This window comes from Labeo rohita, chromosome 11 (assembly GCF_022985175.1).
Source record: "Labeo rohita strain BAU-BD-2019 chromosome 11, IGBB_LRoh.1.0, whole genome shotgun sequence".
In the NCBI taxonomy this organism is placed as follows: domain Eukaryota; kingdom Metazoa; phylum Chordata; class Actinopteri; order Cypriniformes; family Cyprinidae; genus Labeo; species Labeo rohita.
Window position 1 is genome coordinate 19,197,015 of NC_066879.1, and position 22,281 is coordinate 19,219,295.

The following is a 22,281-nucleotide window of genomic DNA, read 5'->3' on the forward strand; positions in this document are numbered from 1 at the left end:
AATGTACAATATTTAATAAAATAAATGACATGAATAATATAATTCAGTATAAATTAATATATAATACTTTCCCCTCAAAACATCCTATTTTGTACTTTATATTTTCAGTTTCACCAAAACATAATGTACAATATTTAATAAAATAAATGACATGTAGTATAATTTAGTATAAATAAATATAGAATACTTTCTCCTCAAAACATCCTATTTCATATTTTATGTTTTTAATTTTACCAAAAAATGTGTAATACTTAATAAAATAAATGACATAAATAATATAATTCAGTATAAATTAATATATAATACTTTCTCCTCAAAACATCCTATTTTGTACGTTATATTTTCAGTTTCACCAAAACATAACGTATACTTCTACATATATAGTATAATTTAGTATAAATTAATATATAATACTTTCTCCCCAAAAATTCCTATTTTGTACTTCATATTTTCAGTTTCACCAAAAATATGTACAATACTTTTATATATGTACTATAATTTAGTATATATTAATATATAATACTTTCTCCCCAAAACATCCTATTTTGTACTTTCATACACGTATATTTTCAGTTTCACCAAAAAATTATGTATATTTAATCAAATAAATGACATATATAGCATAATTAAGTATGAATTAATATATAACACTTTCTCCCCAAAACATCAGATTTTGTACTTTCATACATTTTTTACATGAATAAAAAAATTCATTCTGTCACATGAGAAAATTCTATATAACATATATATTATATCTGCATATAAATATTATATCTATATTATCTATCTATCTATAAAGTTCCATTTAGAATTCCCACTGTTAAAAATAAATAAATAAAAAACAATTATTTTTTTACAAGAAAAAAAAAAAAATATTCTCTCCGCTTTTGGGCGTGTTCCAAAATCCCATCATTTTTCTTTAAAAACTGCAAACAAAGCCTCAAGACATTGATTACACTGACACTTTCCTGTAACACATTTGCGCATTGCATAACGCTGCGGAACAGTATCAACACAAACTTTCCCCCGATTCTTTCCAATGATAGGTGGGCGTGTCCCCTCGCAGCCGCCTCGCAGCGATTGGCCGCGCCAGCTGTCAATCAGTGGGCGTGTGCGCTCGTGTTTTCACATACTTCTCCTTTATACCTCAAGGCTCGAGCATCAAAATAAAGCACTAACACAGAAAACGCGGACAATGAGGGGCGCCAGCAGGTCCAAAAACACGCAGAATCTGGATAAGAGGGGTAAGGAACATGACGTTATGGCTGTTCTCTAGCGGAAGCAGCTGGTATTGTGTGTGCTAGAAGGAAGAAGTAAACAAGACTCTGTCACGTAGGCGCGTGTGCGTGGACTCAAGAGTCCACGAGCCGTTTATTTGAGCAGTAACGTTATATACATGGCCTGTTAATGGTATACTCGTTTAACCCACGCTTATACACTGCTGTAAACCATGCATGTGGTCTAAAAATAAACTAACGCTGTGTTCTGTGTAATGCACTGAATGAATGAAGACAAGCACACTGTGTTTGGGTCATGTGCTGCATGCATTGAAATGCACTGGGGTTTAATGTGGTCGATTTCTTCGTTTTCGTACATGCTGTCCAGGAGTGTGTGAGGTCAAATCATAGCTGTAGCCATCATAGTTTGTTGGATTACTGACCTAGAGCTAAACTGCAGCTTGTCAGGTTGTAAAAATAGAATACTATGACCTAGAGAGAAGACAAAAATCAGAGGGATTTTATTATTAAGGTTAACAGCATGAGATGCATTATACCAAGCACAGCTGCTGTTGCATTTCTTCCAGATTTGTTTCAATGACTAGAAAATAAGAAGGTTGGTGTGGAGTAATTGCTAACAATCCGGGTGGTAAATTAAATGGTTGTAGATTAGCATAGCTCAGTCCATTGTGATGAGAATGACAAAACTAAAACCATTATATATGTATACATCAGAGATTTCGAGCAATGACGGTTTATCAAATGCTGTATGCCAGTATGAGAAAAGATAAGCAGTATTTGTGAGATATGGTTATGACTAGTTGTTTGTACAATGATATCAACATACTCCACCCACTTTTCCACTTTTTTCGTTAGCCACACCAGACCTAGTTTTCCCTGGAAATAATGAATGCTGATTAATAAGTTTTACATTACTAACTGGAAGCGAATTGGAAGTGAATGTATGCTTGTTGAGGTTTTGTGGTTTACTAGTTCCTCATGTAAAACGGCTCAATCTCAGTTGTCTCAGTGCTTTTTCAGAAATGTTTAGGAAATCAATATGAATGTGTGTTTTATGTAGAATGCATTTTGCAAATGTGCAATTGTGCCTTAATTTTTAAGCTTGATGTGTTTGCTGTAAAAATAAAAAAAAAAACTATCCTTTAACTCTACATCAGTGCAGACTGCACAGTGATATAACTATATGCCATTTCTCACAAATCACTGTTATTATCAAGCTCTGCAGACAGCTCAAGTCCAATCCCCTACCCACAATCCATAGGGTCCGTAGCCATGAAATGATCTCTTTCTTGTCATCTAGTGGTGGATGTGTGCATAGCATCATGTCCTTAGCATTACTTTCACTTCCAAAATATAAGAAATAAAAAATTCTAGCCATTTTCTAAACCTTAAAATGTGTGTTTTTGTAACTGGCTGCACTAACATTGTTTTCTGGAAGTGTAGTGTTTTGATTTTTATGTTTGGGACGTGTGTGTGATCTGTTACGCTGCTAATTTTGTATGTGAACTTTGACCTAATTTGCATTTTTTGCATCTTATGTAGCTGTTTTTATTCCAAGCATGCTGTGTACATCAAAATGCTATTGTTTAAACAGGTTTAACAAGATAGAGCAGTGATTCACAGTACCACCTTGGTAAAACTGGACTATCCAAGTTATAACTTGTTGTCAGCACCCTGCTAAGGCCACTGAAAATGTCCATGATCTGTGTAGCCAGAACTAGTAGTTGTTTGAACGGTTTACATTTAATTTAGTGATTTAACTGTCAAACATATATGTTAAATTGATTTAACATTTTATTATTTAACATTTATTATTAAACATTCAAACAGTGGAAAAAAGAGTAATATAAATGTCTATTACCACACGGGGGCGCTCGGACAAGCACTTTTTCAGAACAAGAGAGTTATGTTTACCCTGTAAAACCTTCTGTGTTATACATTAGGAGCTCTAAATGATCTAAATCAGGGGTGGCGAACGTCGGTCCTGGAGAGCCGCAGCCCTGCATAGTTTTGCTTCAACCCTAATCAAACACACCTGAACAAGCTAATCAAGTTCTGAAGGGTTACTAGAAAGCAACAGGCACGTGAGTTTTAATTAGGGTTGGAGCTGAACTCTGCAGGGCTGCGGCTCTCCAGGACCGGAGTTCACCACCACTGATCTAAATGAATCAACACGATCAAAACTGCTGTAAATCCAGTTGTACACAGTCTTGTACACTACCAGTCAAAAGCTTTTGAACAGTAAGATTTTTAATGTTTTTTTAAAGACGTCTCATCTGCTCACCAAGCCTTCATTTATTTGATCCGAAGTATAGCAAAAGCAGTGATGTTGTGAAATATTTTTACAATTTAAAATAACTGTTCTATTTGAATATATTTTAAAATGCATTTTATTCCTGTGTTTATTAATATTTATTCCTAGCAATTTTTTTAGCATCATTATTCCAGTCGTGAGTGTCACATGTTCCTTCAGAAATCATTCCAATATGCTGGTTAGCTGTGGTTTGTTTATTATGATCAATATTTAAAACAGCACTTTTTTCAGGATTCTTTGATAAATAGTAACTATTCAAAAGCTTGGAGTCAGTACAATTTAATGTATTTATTTATTTATTTTTTGGAAAGAAATAATAGAAATTAACACTTTAAATGCTTTAAATGATCATAAGTGATGAAATATACATTTATAGTGTTATAAAAGATTTCTATTTCAAATAAATGCTGTACTTTCTATTCATCAAAGAAACTTGAAAAAATCTACTTGGCTGTTTTCAACATAATAATAATAATAATGAATTTTTTGGGCAGCAAATCAAAATATTAGAATGATTTCTGAAGAATCATGTGACTGGAGTAATTATGCTAAAAATTCAGCTTTGCAATCACAGGAATAAATTACATTTTGACATATATTAAAGTAGAAAACAGTTATTTTAAATAGTAGAAATATTTCAAAATGTCACTGTTTTTGCTGTACTTAGGATTAAATAAATGCAGGCTTGGTGAGCAGAAGAGACTTGCTGTTCAAAAGCTTTTGACTTGTAGTGTACATGTCCTCTGTCTTACACTTTAAGAAAATGGAATCCCTTTTATCATACTGTAATTCTTAAAATATCCACCTTCAGGTTTCGGGACACGTCTTTATACTTACCTTGAACGACTCTGATTGGTTCATCTGTGATAGCGGTGAGAAAAGTAGCAGACAGCACGTGACTTTTATAGTTCACCGTCTATGAATAGGCAGAATAACAGAAAAAACATAAGTTTAAGGTTAATACAGTAGTATTAAAATTAAGACTCATATGTAGACCAAGCGGCTAAAACACTTATTTTTGGATTATTTTGTCTCATATATTTTATCACCGTATCACACTGTTAAATGACATCAGGAATTACCGTAAAGTCTAAGTCGTGCGCGTCTTTTCCTGCCGTTACGGTAGTGTTGTTCTCTACCAGCCTCATGACATTCTTCAGCGCTGTCTTTAGTGCGCACTGATGGTTATGGACGCTAGTGCGTAGAGACGACGAATATAATGAATGTAACCGAGGACAGCACGGAGCTATGCGGCAATAGTCTAACCCGAGAGCTCACTCAGAATCCTTTAAAGAAAATATGGGTGCCATCCTGCAAAAACGGCCTTCCTGAGAGACACATTAGTCAAAGAAAGGGTAAGTGTGGATGAAAGGATGAGAGCCGGACACTGATGCTTCTGGAGTCAGATGCGGGGTGAAAGCGCTTTCTGATGCAATACTTCTGTAGTGATACATTTAAGAATGTTTAGAGCAGGACTTGAACAATTCTGGAAGCTTTTTGTTTGAATGCATTCTATTTTTTATTTAAACATGTCAAATAATGCGTAAGAAAATTATATGGACGATAATGAGGTGTATATATTTGTATATAACATTACTGTTCATTAAAAACAATGTAAATTCTTACGTAATACTCAACAGACACTAGTAAATACATTTTAGTAAATACATCTGCTCAACAAGCCTGCATTTATTTGATTCAAAATACAGCAAACACGGTAAAATTGTGAAATATTTTTACTATTTAAAGTAATTGATTTCTGTTTGAATATATTTTAAAATGTAATTTATTCCTGTGATCAAAGCAAAATTTTCAGCATCATTACTCCAGTATTCAGTGTCACATGATCCTTCAGAAATCATTTTAATATGCTGGTTTGCTGTTCAAGAAACATTTTCAATTATTATCAATATTTAAAACAGTTGAGTTCATTTTTTCAGGATTCTTTGATGAAAAGAAAGATCTAAAATAATAGCATTTATCTGAAATAAAAAGCTTTTGTAAAATTATACACTATACCATTCAAAAGCTTGGAGTGTGATTTTTATTAAAAAATTTGATCAGAATATTAGAATGATTTCTGAGGAATCATGTGACAGGAGTAATGATGCTATTCAACTTTGAAATCACAGGAATAAATTACATTTTAACATAAATGTAAAATAACTGCTTTCTATTTTAAATAGCAAAATATTTCAAAATAATACTGTTTTTGCTGTACTTTGAATCAAAGTATAGGCTTGGTGAGCAGAAGAGACTTTATTAAAAACATTAAAAAAATGTAAAAATATTTTTTTCATCTCTGCGTTATCAGATAATCTGTGCTCTAAAATATTTCCTAAATTTAAAATCTAAAATATTATCAAAAATGGCTAAATATTGCTTTCATAAAATTTATCTTGATTCGTCTTTTAGTTCTAAAAGCTAGACTAATTTTAGACTAAAATTTATTTCCCAAAAAAACATTAAAAACTTATTAGCACCAAACCTTTGAATGTTAGTGTAGAAAAATGGATATAATGACAAACATTAGATGTTATATTAATTTAATATTCAAATGCCCTGGGTCCAGAAACAAACTGTGAATTGCAAATGCAATTATCTAAAAATATTATCTAAAATAACTAAATATCTGTTCTCTGTTCTTGATTTGTCCTTCAGTTCTAAAAGCTAGACTAATTTAAATTTTGGTGTATTAGTAAATCATACATCATGTACATTTTACTACAGATTAAGAACACCATATCATTTTCACCCATTTTAAATTGCAGCACGATGTGGACATTGATATGATAATATCCAATTTTATGTAGAGATACTGAAATGACTTATGCTCTACAATGACAACTCACCGATTTTATTAAAGCAATAAAAAGGTTACCCAAACTGCACATCAGATTAAAATATTTATGTTATTAACACCATAAGGTGTGATAATTGACAGGTCACGTGCAGTATATGGGAAGAATATTATTGCTAAACATCTCTGGTAAGTTTTTTATGAGCTGTTGTTTTTTGTCTTTCAGTATGTATGACCAACTGCCCCACACTTATAGTAACCGTTGGTCTACCAGCCAGAGGAAAGACCTACATCTCCAAGAAACTGACACGCTACCTCAACTGGATTGATGTTCCAACAAAAGGTATGCAGCACTCGCAGTGATATCCAGATGTGTTGAATATTAGTGTCTTTGCTCATCCTGAAATTCTACCTCTGCAGAGTTTAACGTTGGGCAGTACAGACGTGAATGTGTGAAGATCTACAAATCCTTTGAGTTCTTTCGGCCAGACAATGAAGAGGGGCTTAAAATCAGGAAGTGAGACATGGATTTTTATGACTGGCAACCATTCAAAATATGAAATGAAACTAAAAAATGCTTATTTTGCTTATATTCTCTTCTAGGCAGTGTGCATTGGCGGCTCTTAACGACGTACGGCAGTTCCTAACAGATGAAGGCGGCCAGGTGGCGGTAAGGAAAACGTGATCTGAACACAAATTGAATAGACAGAAAATGTCATATGGGTACAATACTGTGCTAAAGCACAGTGTTGCAGTTTAACATTTCTTTGTTTTATTATTAGAGCTGTCAAACGATTAATAACGATTAATCGCAATTAATCGCATACAGAATAACCATTTGAGTTTGGCTAATATATGTGTGTGTACTGTGTGTAATTATTATGTACACTACCGTTCAAAAGTTTGGGGTCAGTACATTTTTATTGTTTCTTTTTTTTTTTTTTTTTAAGAAATTAATACTTTTATTCACCAAGGATGTATTAAGTTAATAATTAAAAGTTTATTAAAAGTTAATAATAAATAATTTACATTGTTATAAAATATTTATATTTTGAATAAACACTGTACTTTTTAAACTTGTTATTCATGAAAGAATCCTGAAAAAAAATCACAGGTTCCAAAAAATATTTGGCAGCACAACTGTTGATATTATCCAACATTGATCATTCTAATAATAAATCCGCATATTAGAATGATTTCTGAAGGATCATGTGACACTTAAGACTGGAGTAACAGCTGATAAAAATTCAGCTTTTCATCACAGGAATAAATTCTATTTTAACGTATGTTAAAATAAAAAAACATTATTTTATATTGTAAAAACATTTTGCAATATTACTGTTTTTTTTCTATATTTTAAATCAAATAAATGCAGCCTTGATGAGCATAAGAGACTTCTTTAAAGACTATTACAAGTCTTACTGACCCCAAACTTTTGAACGGTAGTGTATATATAAATACTCATTAATGTATACATTTGTGAAATATTTACAAGTATATGTATTTATTTATTTTTTTTTTATAAAATTTGTATTATATATATAAATAAAAATATTTTGTACATAGCATACTTCTCTTAAATATATACATAAATTTTTGTGAATGTGTATTTATATATACATAAAAATTACACATAGTACTCACACATATATTAGGCAAACTCAGAGTTTTATTTTGTATGCGATTAATCGCGATTAATCGTTCGACAGCCCTATTCATTATGCATTTAACTGTTTTGCTTTTCAATCTTCAGGTTTTTGATGCCACAAACACAACTAGAGAAAGAAGAGAGACGATTCTCAGATTTGCAGAGCAGAATGGTTTCAAGGTGCTGGATATGGGATTATTCATTTATAGGATTAGTTCACTTCCACAACAAAATTTACAGATAATGTACTCACCCCCTCCTTGTCATCCAAGATGTTCATGTCTTTCTTTCTTTAGTCGTAAGAAAGAATATAGTGGACTTTAATGGTGCCTGCGAGTTTGAACTTCCAAATGCAGTTTAGATGCGGCATCAAAGGGCTCTAAATGTTCCCAGGTGAGAAATAGGGGTTTTATCTAATAAACAATCAGTTGTTTTCTAAAAAAATTACAGTTTCTATAATTTTTAACTTCAAAGCTTGCCTTGTCTAGCTCTGAAAGAACATTTTCTCGTTCAACATCAAAATCATCCTTCATCACTTTACAAAGTGAACATGCAAAGAAGGTCAAACACCCTTTACAAAAAAGGTAAAACAGTGACGTAGGACGATTTTGACGTTGGAGGAGAAAATGAGATGGGAGTTTTTCGACCTACCCTAACTGTCTTGAACCAGAAAAAAACGTTCACACAGACATAGTGAAGTCGAGCGAGGTTAAAAAGTATATAAATTGTAATTTTTTTTTAGAAAATAACAGATTGTTTTGCTGGATAAGACCCTTATTCCTCATCTAGGATTGGTTAGAGCCCTTCAGAGCTGCATTTAAACTGCATTTTGGAAGTTCAAACTCAGGGCACCATAGAAGTTCACTATATGGAGATAATTTCTGAAATGTTTTCCTCAAAAAACAATTTCTTTATGATTGAAAAAAGGAGGACATGAACATCTTGGATGACAAGGGGGTGTGTACATTATAGGTAAATGTTTGTTCTGGAAGTGGACTTCTCCTTCAAGGTGTTTTTCCTCAAGCGTTCGCTCTTTTAAAACTCTTTTCTCTTCAGGTTTTCTTTGTGGAATCTGTGTGCGAAGACCCAGACGTCATAGCCGAGAACATTGTGGTAAGTCTCAGAACTGCGGAATATCTACAAAATCTGTGGTTTTTTATCTAAATTTGTGGTTTTGCTTTTCAGCAAGTGAAGCTGGGCAGTCCAGACTACACACACTGTAACACGGAGGAAGCCGTCGCAGACTTTATGAAGAGGATAAAGTGTTATGAGAACTCTTATGAACCGCTGGATGAGGAGTTGGACAGGTAAATGCCATTTCAGTGCTTTTGGATCCAATTTATGAATTTATGAATTTCACACCTTTTTTGTTTTCTTTATGTGTTCAGGGACCTTTCATTTATTAAGATTATTGATGTGGGGCGGCGGTACCTGGTGAACAGGGTCCAGGACCACATACAGAGCCGAATAGTTTACTACCTCATGAATATCCACATCACACCCCGCTCCATCTACTTGTGCCGGCATGGAGAGAGCGATCTTAACATCAAAGGACGCATCGGTGGAGACTCAGGGCTCTCGGCCAGGGGAAAGGATGTAAGCTGTACAGACCTATTTACATTGACTGATCATTTTTAGCCTAACTAACAAACACAAATGTGACCCTGGACTACAAAACCAGTCATAAGGATCACTTTTTTTCTGAATAAATAAGCTTTCCATTGATGTATGGTTTGTTAGGATAGGACAAGATTTGGCTGAGATACACTATTTGAGAATCTGGAACCTGTGAGTGCAATACTAGTATTATTAGTACAAAAATATTGAGAAAATCAAGTTGTCCAATACGTATTACTAATCAAAAAATTAAATTTTGATATATTTGCGGTAGAAAATTTACAAAATATCTTCATGGAACATTATCTGTACTTAACATCCTAATGATTTTTGGCATAAAAGAAAAATCGCTAATTTGACCCATACAGTGTATTTTTGGCTATTGGTAAAAATATACTTGTGCTATTTAAGACTGGTTTTGTGGGCCAGGGTCATAAATATGTAAGGGAGTGACAATAAATCAGTTTGATTTGCCTGATACATCATGATTCTCTCTGATCGATTCTGAGCTTTGTTTTTACACTTGAATGACTTTATTTACACTTAAATGCTCACGAAGAAGAGTGGTTGTGCGTTTGGCTGAGTAATGTAAGTGGGTAAATGTGCTTGCACTTCGGCTTTTATGCTTTTATGATGCAAGATTATTGTCAGTACAGTACCCTGTAAACACTCTTGTAATGTGCTTCAACTTTTTCGAACTTTATGAATGTTTATTTTGAGTTTTTTAAGTGGTGTGTATGTAAGGAACTGGACGCAAGCAAAGTACGGCTGCTTCTAAAGCACTCAGTGCCATATGATGTTAAAAAAGAATCAATTCAAGTCAATTCAAGAGAGAATCGTGATGCATTCATGTAAATTGCAGAATCCATCCAGAAATTGATTTATCGTCGCACCCCTACAAAAATATCTCGATGGTCTTGAAATATCATGTAAAAATGATGAAATCAGGATATTAATAAATTCTTGTTTTGTTGTAACATCCTTATGTTTAATATATTGAACTGTTCAAAAGTTTGGGGTCAGTAAAATTATTATCTTAAAAAAAAAAAAAAAAAAAATATATATATATATATATATTTATATATATATATATTTTTTTTAGCACAGGTTCATTCTAATGATAAAAAGTGGCAAAACATTTAGAATGTTAGAAAAGTTCAAATAAATGCTGTTCTTTTGAACTTTTTGCTTATCAAAGAAACATATGGTTTCCACAAAAATATTAGGCAGCACTTTTTAACATTGATAATATTAATAAATGTTTCTTGAGCACCAAATCAGCATATTAGAATGATTTTTTTTGATCATGTGACACTTAAGATTGGAGTAATGATGCTAAAAATTCAGCTTTGTCATCACTGGAATAAATTTTATTCCAATAGAATTATAAATTATATTGCAACAGTTATTGTAATACACTGCCAGTCTGCTGATTTGCTGTTCAATAAACATTATTATTATTATTATTATAAATATTTAAAACAGTTAAGTAAATTTTTTTAGGATTCTATGATGAATAGAAAGATCCGAAGATCAGTATTTATCTGAAATAAAAAGCTTTTGAAACATACTAAATCATTCAAAAGCTTTGAGTCAGTATAATGTTTTTTTATTTAGAGATTAATACTTTTACTTAGTAAGGATGCTTTAAATTGATCAAAAGTGATGAAACATTTCTATTTCAGATAAATGCTGTTCTTCTGAACTTTTATATTCATCAAAGAAACCTGAAAAAATTCTATTCAGCTGTTTTCAACATAATAATAATAATAATAATAATAAATGTTTTTTGAGCAGCAAATCATAATATTAGAATGATTTCTGAAGAATCACGTGACTGGAGTAATGATGCTAAAAATTCTGCTTTGAAATCACAGAAATAAATTACATTTTAAAATATATTCAAATAGAAAAGCAGTTATTTTAAATAGCAAAAATATTTCAAAATTTTACTGTTTGCTGTACTTGAAATAAACGCAGGCTTGGTGAGCAGAAGGGACTTCTTTAAAAAACATTAAAAATCTTACTATTCAAAAACTTTTGACCGGTAGTGTATGAAATAATATTTTATAATCTTATTGTTTTTACTGAGTTTTTATTAAATATATGCAGCATTGGTGAGCATAAGAAAAACAATAAAATCTTATTAGCCCCAAACCTTTGAATGTTATTGTAGAAAAATGGATATAATGATAATAATAAATATTAGATGTTATAATAATTTAATATTCAAATGCGCTGGGTCCAGAAACAAACAGTGTGAATTCTAAACACAACATTGGCAAATGCAGTTAAAATGGTTGATTTTACATTTAGTTTTTATTAGTTATTGACCATAAAATGACCATATATGCTTTTGTACTAATTAGTAGTTTAAACTTCTGCTTTTTCACTTTCCTTTCCAGTTTGCTAATGGTTTGGGCCAGTTTATCCAGTCGCAGAATATTCGTGATTTGAAGGTGTGGACGAGTCAGATGAAGAGGACCATACAGACGGCAGAAGCTGTTGGTGTGCCATACGAACAGTGGAAAGCTCTCAATGAGATTGATGCCGTAAGTCTCTTTATTAGTGAACGTTAAACAAGCTTTGTATTTATTTTGTGAATATTGTGTTAACTGACAATCTGTGTGTGTTTAGGGCGTTTGTGAGGAACTCATGTATGAAGAGATCCAGCAGCGATATCCACTGGAGTTTGCATTACGCGACCAGGACAAATATCGTTATCGCTATCCCAAAGGAGAGGTCGGTTTACATCAGATCTGTTTACTTTCACTTAATGATTTTTTTTTTTGAAATGTGCATTTCGTTTTAATTGATAAGGGTTAATGACCTTATACGTGATAGTGAGATGTTTTTCAGCTTTGATATTTTATCAGTTAGTGTTTATATTACTCTCTTATGTCCCTTTTGGCAACAAAGAGCTTTTGCTCACACTTTAGGACATTAAACAACCATCAAATTAATGTTACTAGTTGCTAGGCTCTTTTCAGAATTTCTCACTGGCCAAATGGAGTAAACAAGTCTGTTTTTTTTTTAGCCTGCATTGATGCTGTTCCAAAAGGTCTCATTGACGTTATTTCATGTGTTTTTGTGAGCTGTTATTACTCTGACCGAGCACATCACACGCCATTACCCTCAGCCCGCAGATACACACTTCCATTTGCCCCGCTCATCTATCAGAGCAAGCAGTTCTCATTTAGATCAGTATCTCAAGCCTATTTACTCTGAGTGCATTAAAGCACCATGCTGTTCTCACTGTATTAGATAAAGAGTGGGTGCAAGGTCCTTGTGTTTGCAGTGCATGCATTTATTTTAGGACTGTACATAAGGGTGTGTGCTTCAGGACTGTGCATCGTTCTTGTATCAATTTTAATTCAGTGTCAGTTCATTTAAGCTGCTGGTCAGTTTTAGGTATGAGAAAGGTTTGTGTAAACATGATTTGAACTATTGGGAAAATTCCATCTGTGCATTATCAAAACATTTCTGTTTTATAGTAGGCCTGAAACCATTAAATATAATTAGCTTTTTTCACAAATATAATGGTGAATGTTGTGAAAATCGTCTCACATCCATTGAAAATAAAATAATATAGAGATACATAAAATAAAATAATAGACAGATCGATTTTTGGAATTTAAGAACTGTTCCAGATTCTGTAATTGTAGTTAACATACATCCTTAAAAAGTAAATGAAATTTAAACATTTTAAATTAGTGTTCACTTTTTTGTTTTTATCTTAATTTAAAATTTATGATGTCCTTTTGTTTATTAGTTTTTTAGAAAAAAATTCTAGTTAGCTTTTTTTAATTTCACTTTTACATTTTCCTTTTAAAATATTTATTATAGTGTTTATAATATTTTAAATTAGCATTCACTTTTTTTATTTTGTTTTCATTTTAATTTAAAATTTGTGTTGTGCTTTTGTCATTTTTATTATTTTTTTAATATTTCTGTTTAGCTTTTTTATTGCACTTTCAAGTTTTTCCATTTATATATTTATTATAGTGTTTATAATATTTTAAATTAGCGTTCACTTTTTTATTTTTTTGTTTTCATCTTAATTTAAAATTTGTGATGTGCTTTTGTCATCTTTATTAGTTTTTTTAATATTTCTATTTAGCTTTTTTATTTCATTTTTAGGTTTTTGCATTTATATATGTATTTCATTATAATGTTTATAATATTTTAAATTAGTGTTCACTTTTATATTCTGTTTTGTCTATTTTATTTTTTATTTCACTTTTAGATTTTTTTTTTGTTTTCATCTTAATTTAAAATGTGTGATGTGCTTTTGTCATCTTTAATAGTTTTTTAACATTTCTATTTAGCTTTTTTATTTCACTGTTAAGTTTTTTCATTGAATATATTTATTTTATTATAGGGTATATAATATTGTAAATTAGCGTTCACTTTTTAATTTTGTTTTCATCTTAATTTAAAATTTGTGACGTGCTTTTGTCACCTTTTATTATTTTTTTAACGTTTCTATTTAGCTTTTTATTTTACTTTTAAGTTTTACCATTTTTATTTGATCATAGTGTTTACAATATTTTAAATTAGCGTTCACTTTTATATTTTATTTTGTTTTTGTAATTTAAAATTTGTGATGTGTTTTTGTCATCTTTATTAGTTTATTTCTATTTAGCTTTTCTATTTCACTTTTATGTTTTTCCATTTAATGTATTATAATATATTTTATTCAATTATTTCCTTCTAATTTATAATTATATATTGTATATATGTTTATATATGTGTATATATGTCACAGTTTTAATCACCTTTTAGCCTCTCTGCAGTTCACTTCACAAATGAACATTTAAATGTACAAATATTCAGTGTAATATTGCTTGACGTTCATGTTCATGTGAATATTACACCGTAAACACCATGTATAATCCAGCTCTCTCTTCACAGTCTTATGAAGACTTGGTTCAGCGGCTGGAACCTGTGATCATGGAGTTAGAGCGGCAGGAAAACGTTCTGGTCATCTGTCATCAAGCTGTCATGAGATGTTTGCTGGCCTACTTTCTGGACAAGTCTGCAGGTAATGACCACATCGGCACCACCCATGAAGATCTTCCCTTTTACAGTTTACATGCACAGAGTTGCACTAATGATTAATGCATTTAAAATGCACTCTAAGTCATCTAAAGTCTACTTGTTTGGTGTGTTTTTTTCCAACAGAGGAACTGCCTTACCTGAAATGCCCTCTTCACACAGTATTGAAGTTAACGCCAGTGGCCTATGGTAAGACAGGAACCCTTTCTTAAGTAATCTGGACATTAGTCGTTAAATAACGCTATTCAGGTCTTGATTGTGAATCATTCTGCGTCTTCAGGTTGTAAGGTGGAGTCGATCTGTTTGAATGTGGATGCTGTGAATACACACAGAGACAGACCAACGGTAAGACTCACAAACTCACATCCATTAAGCATGGCAGTCAATTCGGTGGTTAAAAAGCCTCCCCGCCTGTTATCGCTTAAGGGAAAGTGTGCAGTCAGTCGGTAGTTATGCTTGAGAGCTCTTCTGTATAATAGAGTGATTAAGCTTTGTGGTCTCCTGAGCCTCAGCCGTCACATTAAAGATGTGGTGTCGGGTTCACTAATGAATTTAAACATTTGACATTAAGCACTGCAGCATGCAAGTTTACAATTCACATTTTTTGGGGGGGTTCACATCTTTTCACTATACTGCTGCTTTTTCTTTTTTTTGTCCAGTCCAGTGCTAGGTAGTGTTATTTTAGTATCACTGAGATACTATTAATGTTATTAATAATTAGAATTTAGTAATTTTCTTGTGTTTTTGTTGTATTTAATAATAAAAAAATGTAAGTTTGGGATCAGTAAGATTTTTATTTATTTTTTATTTTTTAAAGAAGTCTTTTCTGCTCATCGAGGCTGCGTTTATTTGATTAAAAATACAGAAAAAAATTTACAATTGTGAAATATTATTGTAATTTAAACTAGTGGTTTTCTATTTTAATGTACTTTAAAATATAATTTATTCCTGTGATGCAAAGCTGAATTTTCAGCATCTTTTACTCCATTTTTAAACCATTCTAATATGCTGATTTATAATTAATGTTGTAAACAGTTTTGCTGCTTAATTTAAAATTAATACTTTTTTCAGAATTTTTTTTTGATCAATAAAATGTTAAAAAGAACAGCATTTATTTAAAATATAAATATTTTGTAACAAAATACAAAAAAAAAAAAAAAACTATACTGTTTAAAGTTTAAAGTAATTTTTTTTCCTTTCTTACCTTGTTTGAAAGAAATTAATATTTTCATTCAGCAAGGATGTGTTCAATTGATAAGAAGTGATAGTAAGGCTTTATATTTTTAAAAAAATGTTGTTCTTTTTACTTTTTATTCATCGAGGAATTCTGAAAAAGTATCACAGGTTCCAATTATTTTTTTAAGCAGCACAACTGTTGCCAACATTGATAATAAATCAACATGTTAGAATGATTTCTGAAGGATCGTGCGAGACTGAAGATTGGTCTGATGAAAATTCAGCTTTGCCATCACAGAAATAAATTATATTTTAAAGTACATTAAAATTAAAAACTGTTGTTTTAAATTGCAATAATATTACTGTTTTTTTTCCGTATTTTAGATCAAATAAATAGAACTTTGATGAGCATAAGAGACTTCTTTTAAAACATGTAAAATCTTACTAAACTTTTGAATGACAGTGTATATATAGTTTTTGTTATTTCCAGTAATACAGTATATAATATAATATGATATATAATAACCTTGAACGTAACTGAAACTTGAACTCTCTCTCTCTTTTTTTTTTTTAAAATTTTCCCTAATTAATATTTTCTATAAAATGCTTAATTCTAGAAAAAGCCTACTGCTTTTATACGTTTAAAAAAGTTATAAAACATTTTTACAATTAAATTATAAGCATTACCAGACATAACGTAATGTTTAATGCATTTCATCTTGTTGGTAACAAAAAATGGCATATATGTTTTTCTTTTTGTATTTTTATATCACTATATTACAAGATTTTCCTATTTAAATCAATGTCATGAGTTAGATCAAAAGTAATCTAAGAGTAGTCAGATTATATTACAAAAAAATATGTAATCCATATTTTTCTTCAACGCGGAAGTAAGTCTATGGGTAAGAATTCCAGTTCGTTAGCCGCTATAGGCAAATAACGAAATCAATAACAGCGTGCAGTAAACGGTAAAACTGTTTGCACTATAAACCAGTGTGCTCACATTAAAATAATATGGTAAGACACACCAATTTGCAATATCAAGAAAAACGAGCTGTTTTGTACAGCTAAAAATAGCTGGATGCGGATGAGAGCGGAAGCCACACCCATATTACTGATTACATTTTAGGTAAGGTAATTTAAAATAAGTAACCGACTACAATTAATAGGTGATCTATCCAGTACTGGTCCTGTCTATGATATGAGTCGCCGTCACCCGCTTACCTCCTCTATTAATATGTGACGTCATTCCCTGTGTTTGCTTCAAACAGAACGTAGATGTGTCACGGATGCCGGAAGAGGCTTTGTTAACAGTGCCAGATCATCACTGACAGTTCCTCGTCCCTCTCTTTCTCACACCCCATTATCCCATTCATATTCCCCTTTATTAGGAATGCAGACATTCATACATTCCTAAATGCATTTCATTTCTTGAAATCAGGGGCAATTTTTACAGCTTAGTAAATGCCTTTTGAATGACAGCTCGGAAGAGATGATTATGTATGGAATGACTTGTTTTTTTAATTAACTGATTTATTATGTGTTCCTGTGTTAACTCACTAAATTGCACTTTATTATAAAAGCACACTGATGTTTTTCAGCTCTTGCTGCACATGAATGTTAATGGCTGCTATGAAAACACCAGTCACTCCAGTACCATGTGATATTTATTTATGGTGCATATGTAAATTAAGTTTGGTTTTGGCTGGTTAGTTTGACTTTATAATCTTAAAAGTAATTATTCATCCGTAATTTAGGAATGTGTAACATGTATATAAGAAGGGTTAATTTAGAAATAAATTTTACGTTTTTTTTTTTGTTGTTGTTGTTTTGTTACTTTTTTTTTACATACTAATTTTTAAAATTTTCGTTTTTTTAAACACTAAGGAATGTTATGATGTGAAGCCAACTTCTTCTGGTAACTGAGAAGGAGGAAAAATCTCTACTGTAATGAATATTTGCAATGCTAATAAAACGTATTTGAATAGTGAAATCCTGTCTCCCTTTACATTCACCCATGAATCTGTCTGTCGCTAATAACAAAAACAGAACAGCTTATAAAACAACTGCACCACACTGCAAAATTTGCTAACCATAAATTATGTAATATTAATATGAGAGACAATCAAGGTGTTTGCCATATTACAGTGATAAAGGGCAGTAATGTGATTTACTTTAATGGACTTTGGCCTGAAATTAAAGTGCAGTGTCAGGATGTAGATATTAAGCTAATCATATCAGATTTTTTTTATATAATTTATATCACCTCACCTTTGCTCCCATGACCTTTGACCTCCATGCTGATTTATTGTTTCACACACACGCACACATGTATATATACACTACTGGGCAAAAGTTTTTGAACAGTAAGATTTTTATTGTTTTTTTTAAAGATGTAACTTCTGCTCACCAAGCCTGTATTTATTTGATCCAAAGAACAACAAAAGCGGTAAAATTTTGAAATATTTTTACTATTTAAAATAACTGCTTTCTATTTTAATATTTTTTAAAATATAATTTATTCCTGTGAATTCAAAGCTGAATTTTCAGCATCATTACTCCAGTCTTTAGTGTCACTTTCAGAAATCATTCTAATATGCTGATTTACTGTTCCAAAAACATTTATTATTATCGATATTGAAAACAGTTGAGTACATTTTTAGGATTCACTGATGAATAGAAAGATCCAAAGATCAACATTTATCTAAAATAAAAGGCTTTTGTAAAATTATACACTATAACATTGAAAGACTTGGAGTCAATATAAGGTTTTATAGAAAATATATATAGAAATTAATACTTTTATTTAGCAAGGATGGTTTAAATTGATCAAAAATTATGATAAAGACATATATAATATTACAAAAGATTTCTATTTCAGATAAATGCTGTTCTTCTGAACTTTTTATTCATCAAAGAAATCTGAAAAAAATCTACTTAGTTGTTTTCATCATAATAATAATAAATATTTTTGAGCAGCAATTCAGAATATTAGAATGATCTCTGAAGGATCATGTGACTGGAGTAATGATGCTAAAATTTCAGTTTTGAAATCGCAGGAATAAATTACATTTTTAAATATATTCAATAGAAAGCAGTTATTGTAAATAGTAAAAATATTTCTGTTTTTTCTGTACTTTGGATCAAAATTAATGCAGGCTTGGTGAGCAGAAGAGACTTTTTAAAAAAAAACATTATAAATCTTACTGTTCAAAAACTTTTGACTGGTAGTGTATATTATTTAAAACATTTACCAGTACCAGTACATGGTTTATGTTTCAAGATAACAGGTGTTTTTTCAAAAAAACAACATAATAGTTTATTTTCTGTTCTTGTCCTAGAATGTCAATGTGCACCGCACTGCCGAGGATGCCCTACAGACTGTCCCCCCCTCACCTCTGACCTACAGCCACACCGCCTTCTCTCTATTCACTACACCAATGTCTCTCCGAGCCTGGGATTGCCATTACAACAGGTCAACCCTGCCTTCAGATAGACCCCTAATCAGGTTCTGGTCTGTTACGTTAACCGGTTATTTAGTGGCTGTAAGATTTCTACTGATTGTATATATAGTAAATGGTTTCTCACTCCATGTTTTAAAAGAGCCATAATCAGTTTACATGGCATGAGATAAACCTGAAAGATTGTGTTTGCACTTATGGTGTTTGGGATGGATGTTACATTACTATGGCTCTTATATGTATATTTAATATACATATATTTACAGATATGGGATCCGCAGGTATGTTATTTTGCTGCTCCTCCAATTGTGCTCTCATTTTGTCAAATCTAAAAGGTAATCTCTCTGTTATTTTGAGGGATGGGATGACAAAAGTTGTGTTTGTGTGCGTGTGTGTACATACAAATCAGAGAAAACACTCACAGTGTCAAAAAACTGTCTTTCATTTCCCTTTAATGATAGAGTGACTTTATCTTCTTTTTTTAATGTTCTTTAAGAATTTAGATAGAAATATCGACCTTTTTGGCCTGACGTTTAAAATCAGACACCGGTTGTTGATTCAAGTGCTAAATCAACACGGTGTTCAGGCAGGTATTTTTCTATCATGTAAATTTTATTCAGAATAACTGCAGAATATTCTGACTTTCCAACTGACTGCATGTTTCTGAGAAATTTAAGTGCTTGTGAGAAAAACATAAGCTGTTTGTTACATTAACAAATTTGGGAACAAAGTCTCAGTATTTGTTTTTACGATATTAATATGCTCAACAATGATTCATCAATATCCATTTCCATATAAAGATTAAAATATAGTATAAAGTTGATCTGTAATTCATTTGAATTGTTGCCTCAAATCATGTCCAAAGAGTGCTGTGATATATACTGTGCATTTGAAACAGCTCTTGACTATTTAAATGAGATTTTCTGGTAGTATTGTTCTGATTATTTTGGTGCCAGTATCACACTAAATAAATAAAGGTATGTTTTGATGTAGTAGTTCATTAATAGTAATAATCACAGATTTTAATTCATTGAATATACTGTCTGTGTATGCAATCATATTGTTCCACCATGTTGACAAAGATACGAATTGTACAGCTACAACAGCATCATGTGTAAGTAATATATTTGATGTCAAATTACATGGATTTTTTTTGGAACTGTTGAAAATACAATCTGTGTTTGTGTGTTTTAATTGTATCACCTTCTTGAATAAACCTTTTGTGGTGATTTTATATTTATATTTGTATTTTTTATGCCTCCAATATAGTAAAAAGAGTGTTTTCGTGACGCATCATCAGTTGGCAATATTGGCGGCACTGAACCGAACGGAACTCGTGCGTTTAGCTGATTATTGCTGCTGAAAATGGTCGATTATTGTCATGTTTTGGGCTGTACTAGTCAGACCAGGAAAAACATTTGGAATAATGTTAGTATAGACTACCAAAAGTTATAACAGGAACAAAAGGCGTTTGAGTTTGGCCAGACTGAACTAGGATTTCCAGGGCAAGAATTTTGACAACATTTGTGTTTGTGCTTCTCATTTCCAGTCAGGCAGGTGAAATATTAGGCGAATATATTAATTAATACTGCTTGTATGTATCTTTACCACCTATTAATTTTAGTATTTCAAAATATTGCACCCTTTCCTGCTTACTAAGTCCTTCTCTATATGATTTAACAGCTTCCACACGTTTTTTAGCGGCTTAGATTGCAGAAATTAGCAGAACAACGTATTCAGTAGTACATTAACTGTGCAATCAATGCTGTTGTTTACATCCGAGTGTCGCCGACGTGGCCGCGCATCCTGGTAACTGGGCAAACCGTGATTTAAAAAGGAATTTTTTTTTCATACATATTCCCATCTCAAAGAATAACAGCAGTTATTTTAGTCAAATTAATTTACTATAATAAAAAAAACATCTTACCTTCTTCGATAGATCCATGAAAATATTAGTCCGTTAAAACTGCTGTGCGTTTAACGGTTTGAAATGGAAAACTTGGAATGGATCTCGAGAGGAGTTACATTAGAACGCTTAAGCGGGAGGGGGAATTTCTGTCGCTCCGCTCCACTCATATTCTGTAGTCCAGATCGTTGCTTGGTGATGCTTCCGCTTCTTGGAGATATTTTAGTAAGCGGGAAAGAAAGACGCGAGCTAACCGACCCATTTAACATGAAACGTAAGTTAATCGATATTAATTACTAGTTTCAAGAACTTGCTGTATGGAAGCAATATTACACTCGCAATAGTGCTGTGACAAAATTACAGCTGAGTGATACTGCTTAAGTTGGCTTGAGAAAGCCAACTTACTGATATGCTATTTAAACTTAAAGTTATTATTATTATTGTTATTGTTATTATTATTTTGAGACTAAAATTTCTGACTGCTACTCCTCCTAGAGCTTTAACTCTATAAACTCCAAACTCAGCCCAGACTGGTCTGACTCCAGTTGCTATATCTTTTCTAACTGATCGGACTTACGATTTTCCTGAAAATGGCGATTAAAATTGGGAAAAATCCCATAGACTTACATTGACGGAATGTTCAAATGAGCAACACTTTTCAAATTCCAACTGTCAAAACTCCCAGAATGCTTTGAGCCTCAATCAAACTTCCCTTCTATGTACTGTATTTACAATCCATTCAAACTCATTCAAACTCATATATCTATCTATGGCTAGCAACCAGAAACATGCTAGCAACCTGCTAATCATGCTAGAAGCATGCTAGCAACTTGCTAATCATGTTAGAAACATGTCAGCAACCTGCTAACAACTTGTTAATCATGCTAGAAACATGCTAGCAACTTTGCTAATCATGCTAAAAAACATGCTAGCAACTTTGCTAATCATGTTAGAAACATGCTAGCAACCTGCTAATCATGCTAGAAGCATGCTAGCAACTTGCTAATCATGCTAGAAACAGACTAGCAACTTTGCTAATCATGCTAGAAACATGTTAGCAACC

At 31.8% G+C, this 22,281-nt stretch overlaps 1 protein-coding gene across 4 annotated transcripts; it reads left to right on the plus strand.

The window, feature by feature from the left end:
- The first annotated feature begins 1,098 nt into the window (after nucleotides 1–1,098).
- Nucleotides 1,099–20,546, plus strand: pfkfb4a (6-phosphofructo-2-kinase/fructose-2,6-biphosphatase 4a). 4 transcript variants are annotated; one of them, XM_051122110.1, is made up of 14 exons: nucleotides 1,099–1,244; nucleotides 6,579–6,695; nucleotides 6,773–6,869; nucleotides 6,956–7,022; nucleotides 8,106–8,180; nucleotides 9,057–9,113; nucleotides 9,186–9,307; nucleotides 9,389–9,596; nucleotides 12,023–12,169; nucleotides 12,255–12,359; nucleotides 14,532–14,661; nucleotides 14,802–14,864; nucleotides 14,956–15,020; nucleotides 19,193–20,546. In XM_051122110.1, exons 1-14 carry the CDS (start codon nucleotides 1,196–1,198, stop codon nucleotides 19,460–19,462), a joined length of 1,572 nt encoding a protein of 523 aa, XP_050978067.1. In that variant the 5' UTR covers nucleotides 1,099–1,195; the 3' UTR covers nucleotides 19,463–20,546. The 4 variants fall into 4 exon arrangements, with proteins under 4 accessions (XP_050978067.1, XP_050978069.1, XP_050978066.1 ...); XM_051122112.1 differs by lacking the exon at nucleotides 19,193–20,546 and adding an exon at nucleotides 17,123–17,844; XM_051122109.1 differs by lacking the exon at nucleotides 1,099–1,244 and adding an exon at nucleotides 4,224–4,907.
- Nucleotides 20,547–22,281: the final 1,735 nt, after the last annotated feature.

Bases quoted from the DNA above. Each gene is read 5' to 3' on its own strand.
- pfkfb4a (XM_051122109.1), top strand. From the start codon at position 4,772: ATGAATGTAACCGAGGACAGCACGGAGCTATGCGGCAATAGTCTAACC. The intron at 9,308-9,388 runs GTAAATGCCATT...TTATGTGTTCAG, and splicing joins CTGGATGAGGAGTTGGACAG to GGACCTTTCATTTATTAAGA. The intron at 15,021-19,192 runs GTAAGACTCACA...TTCTTGTCCTAG, and splicing joins CACACAGAGACAGACCAACG to AATGTCAATGTGCACCGCAC.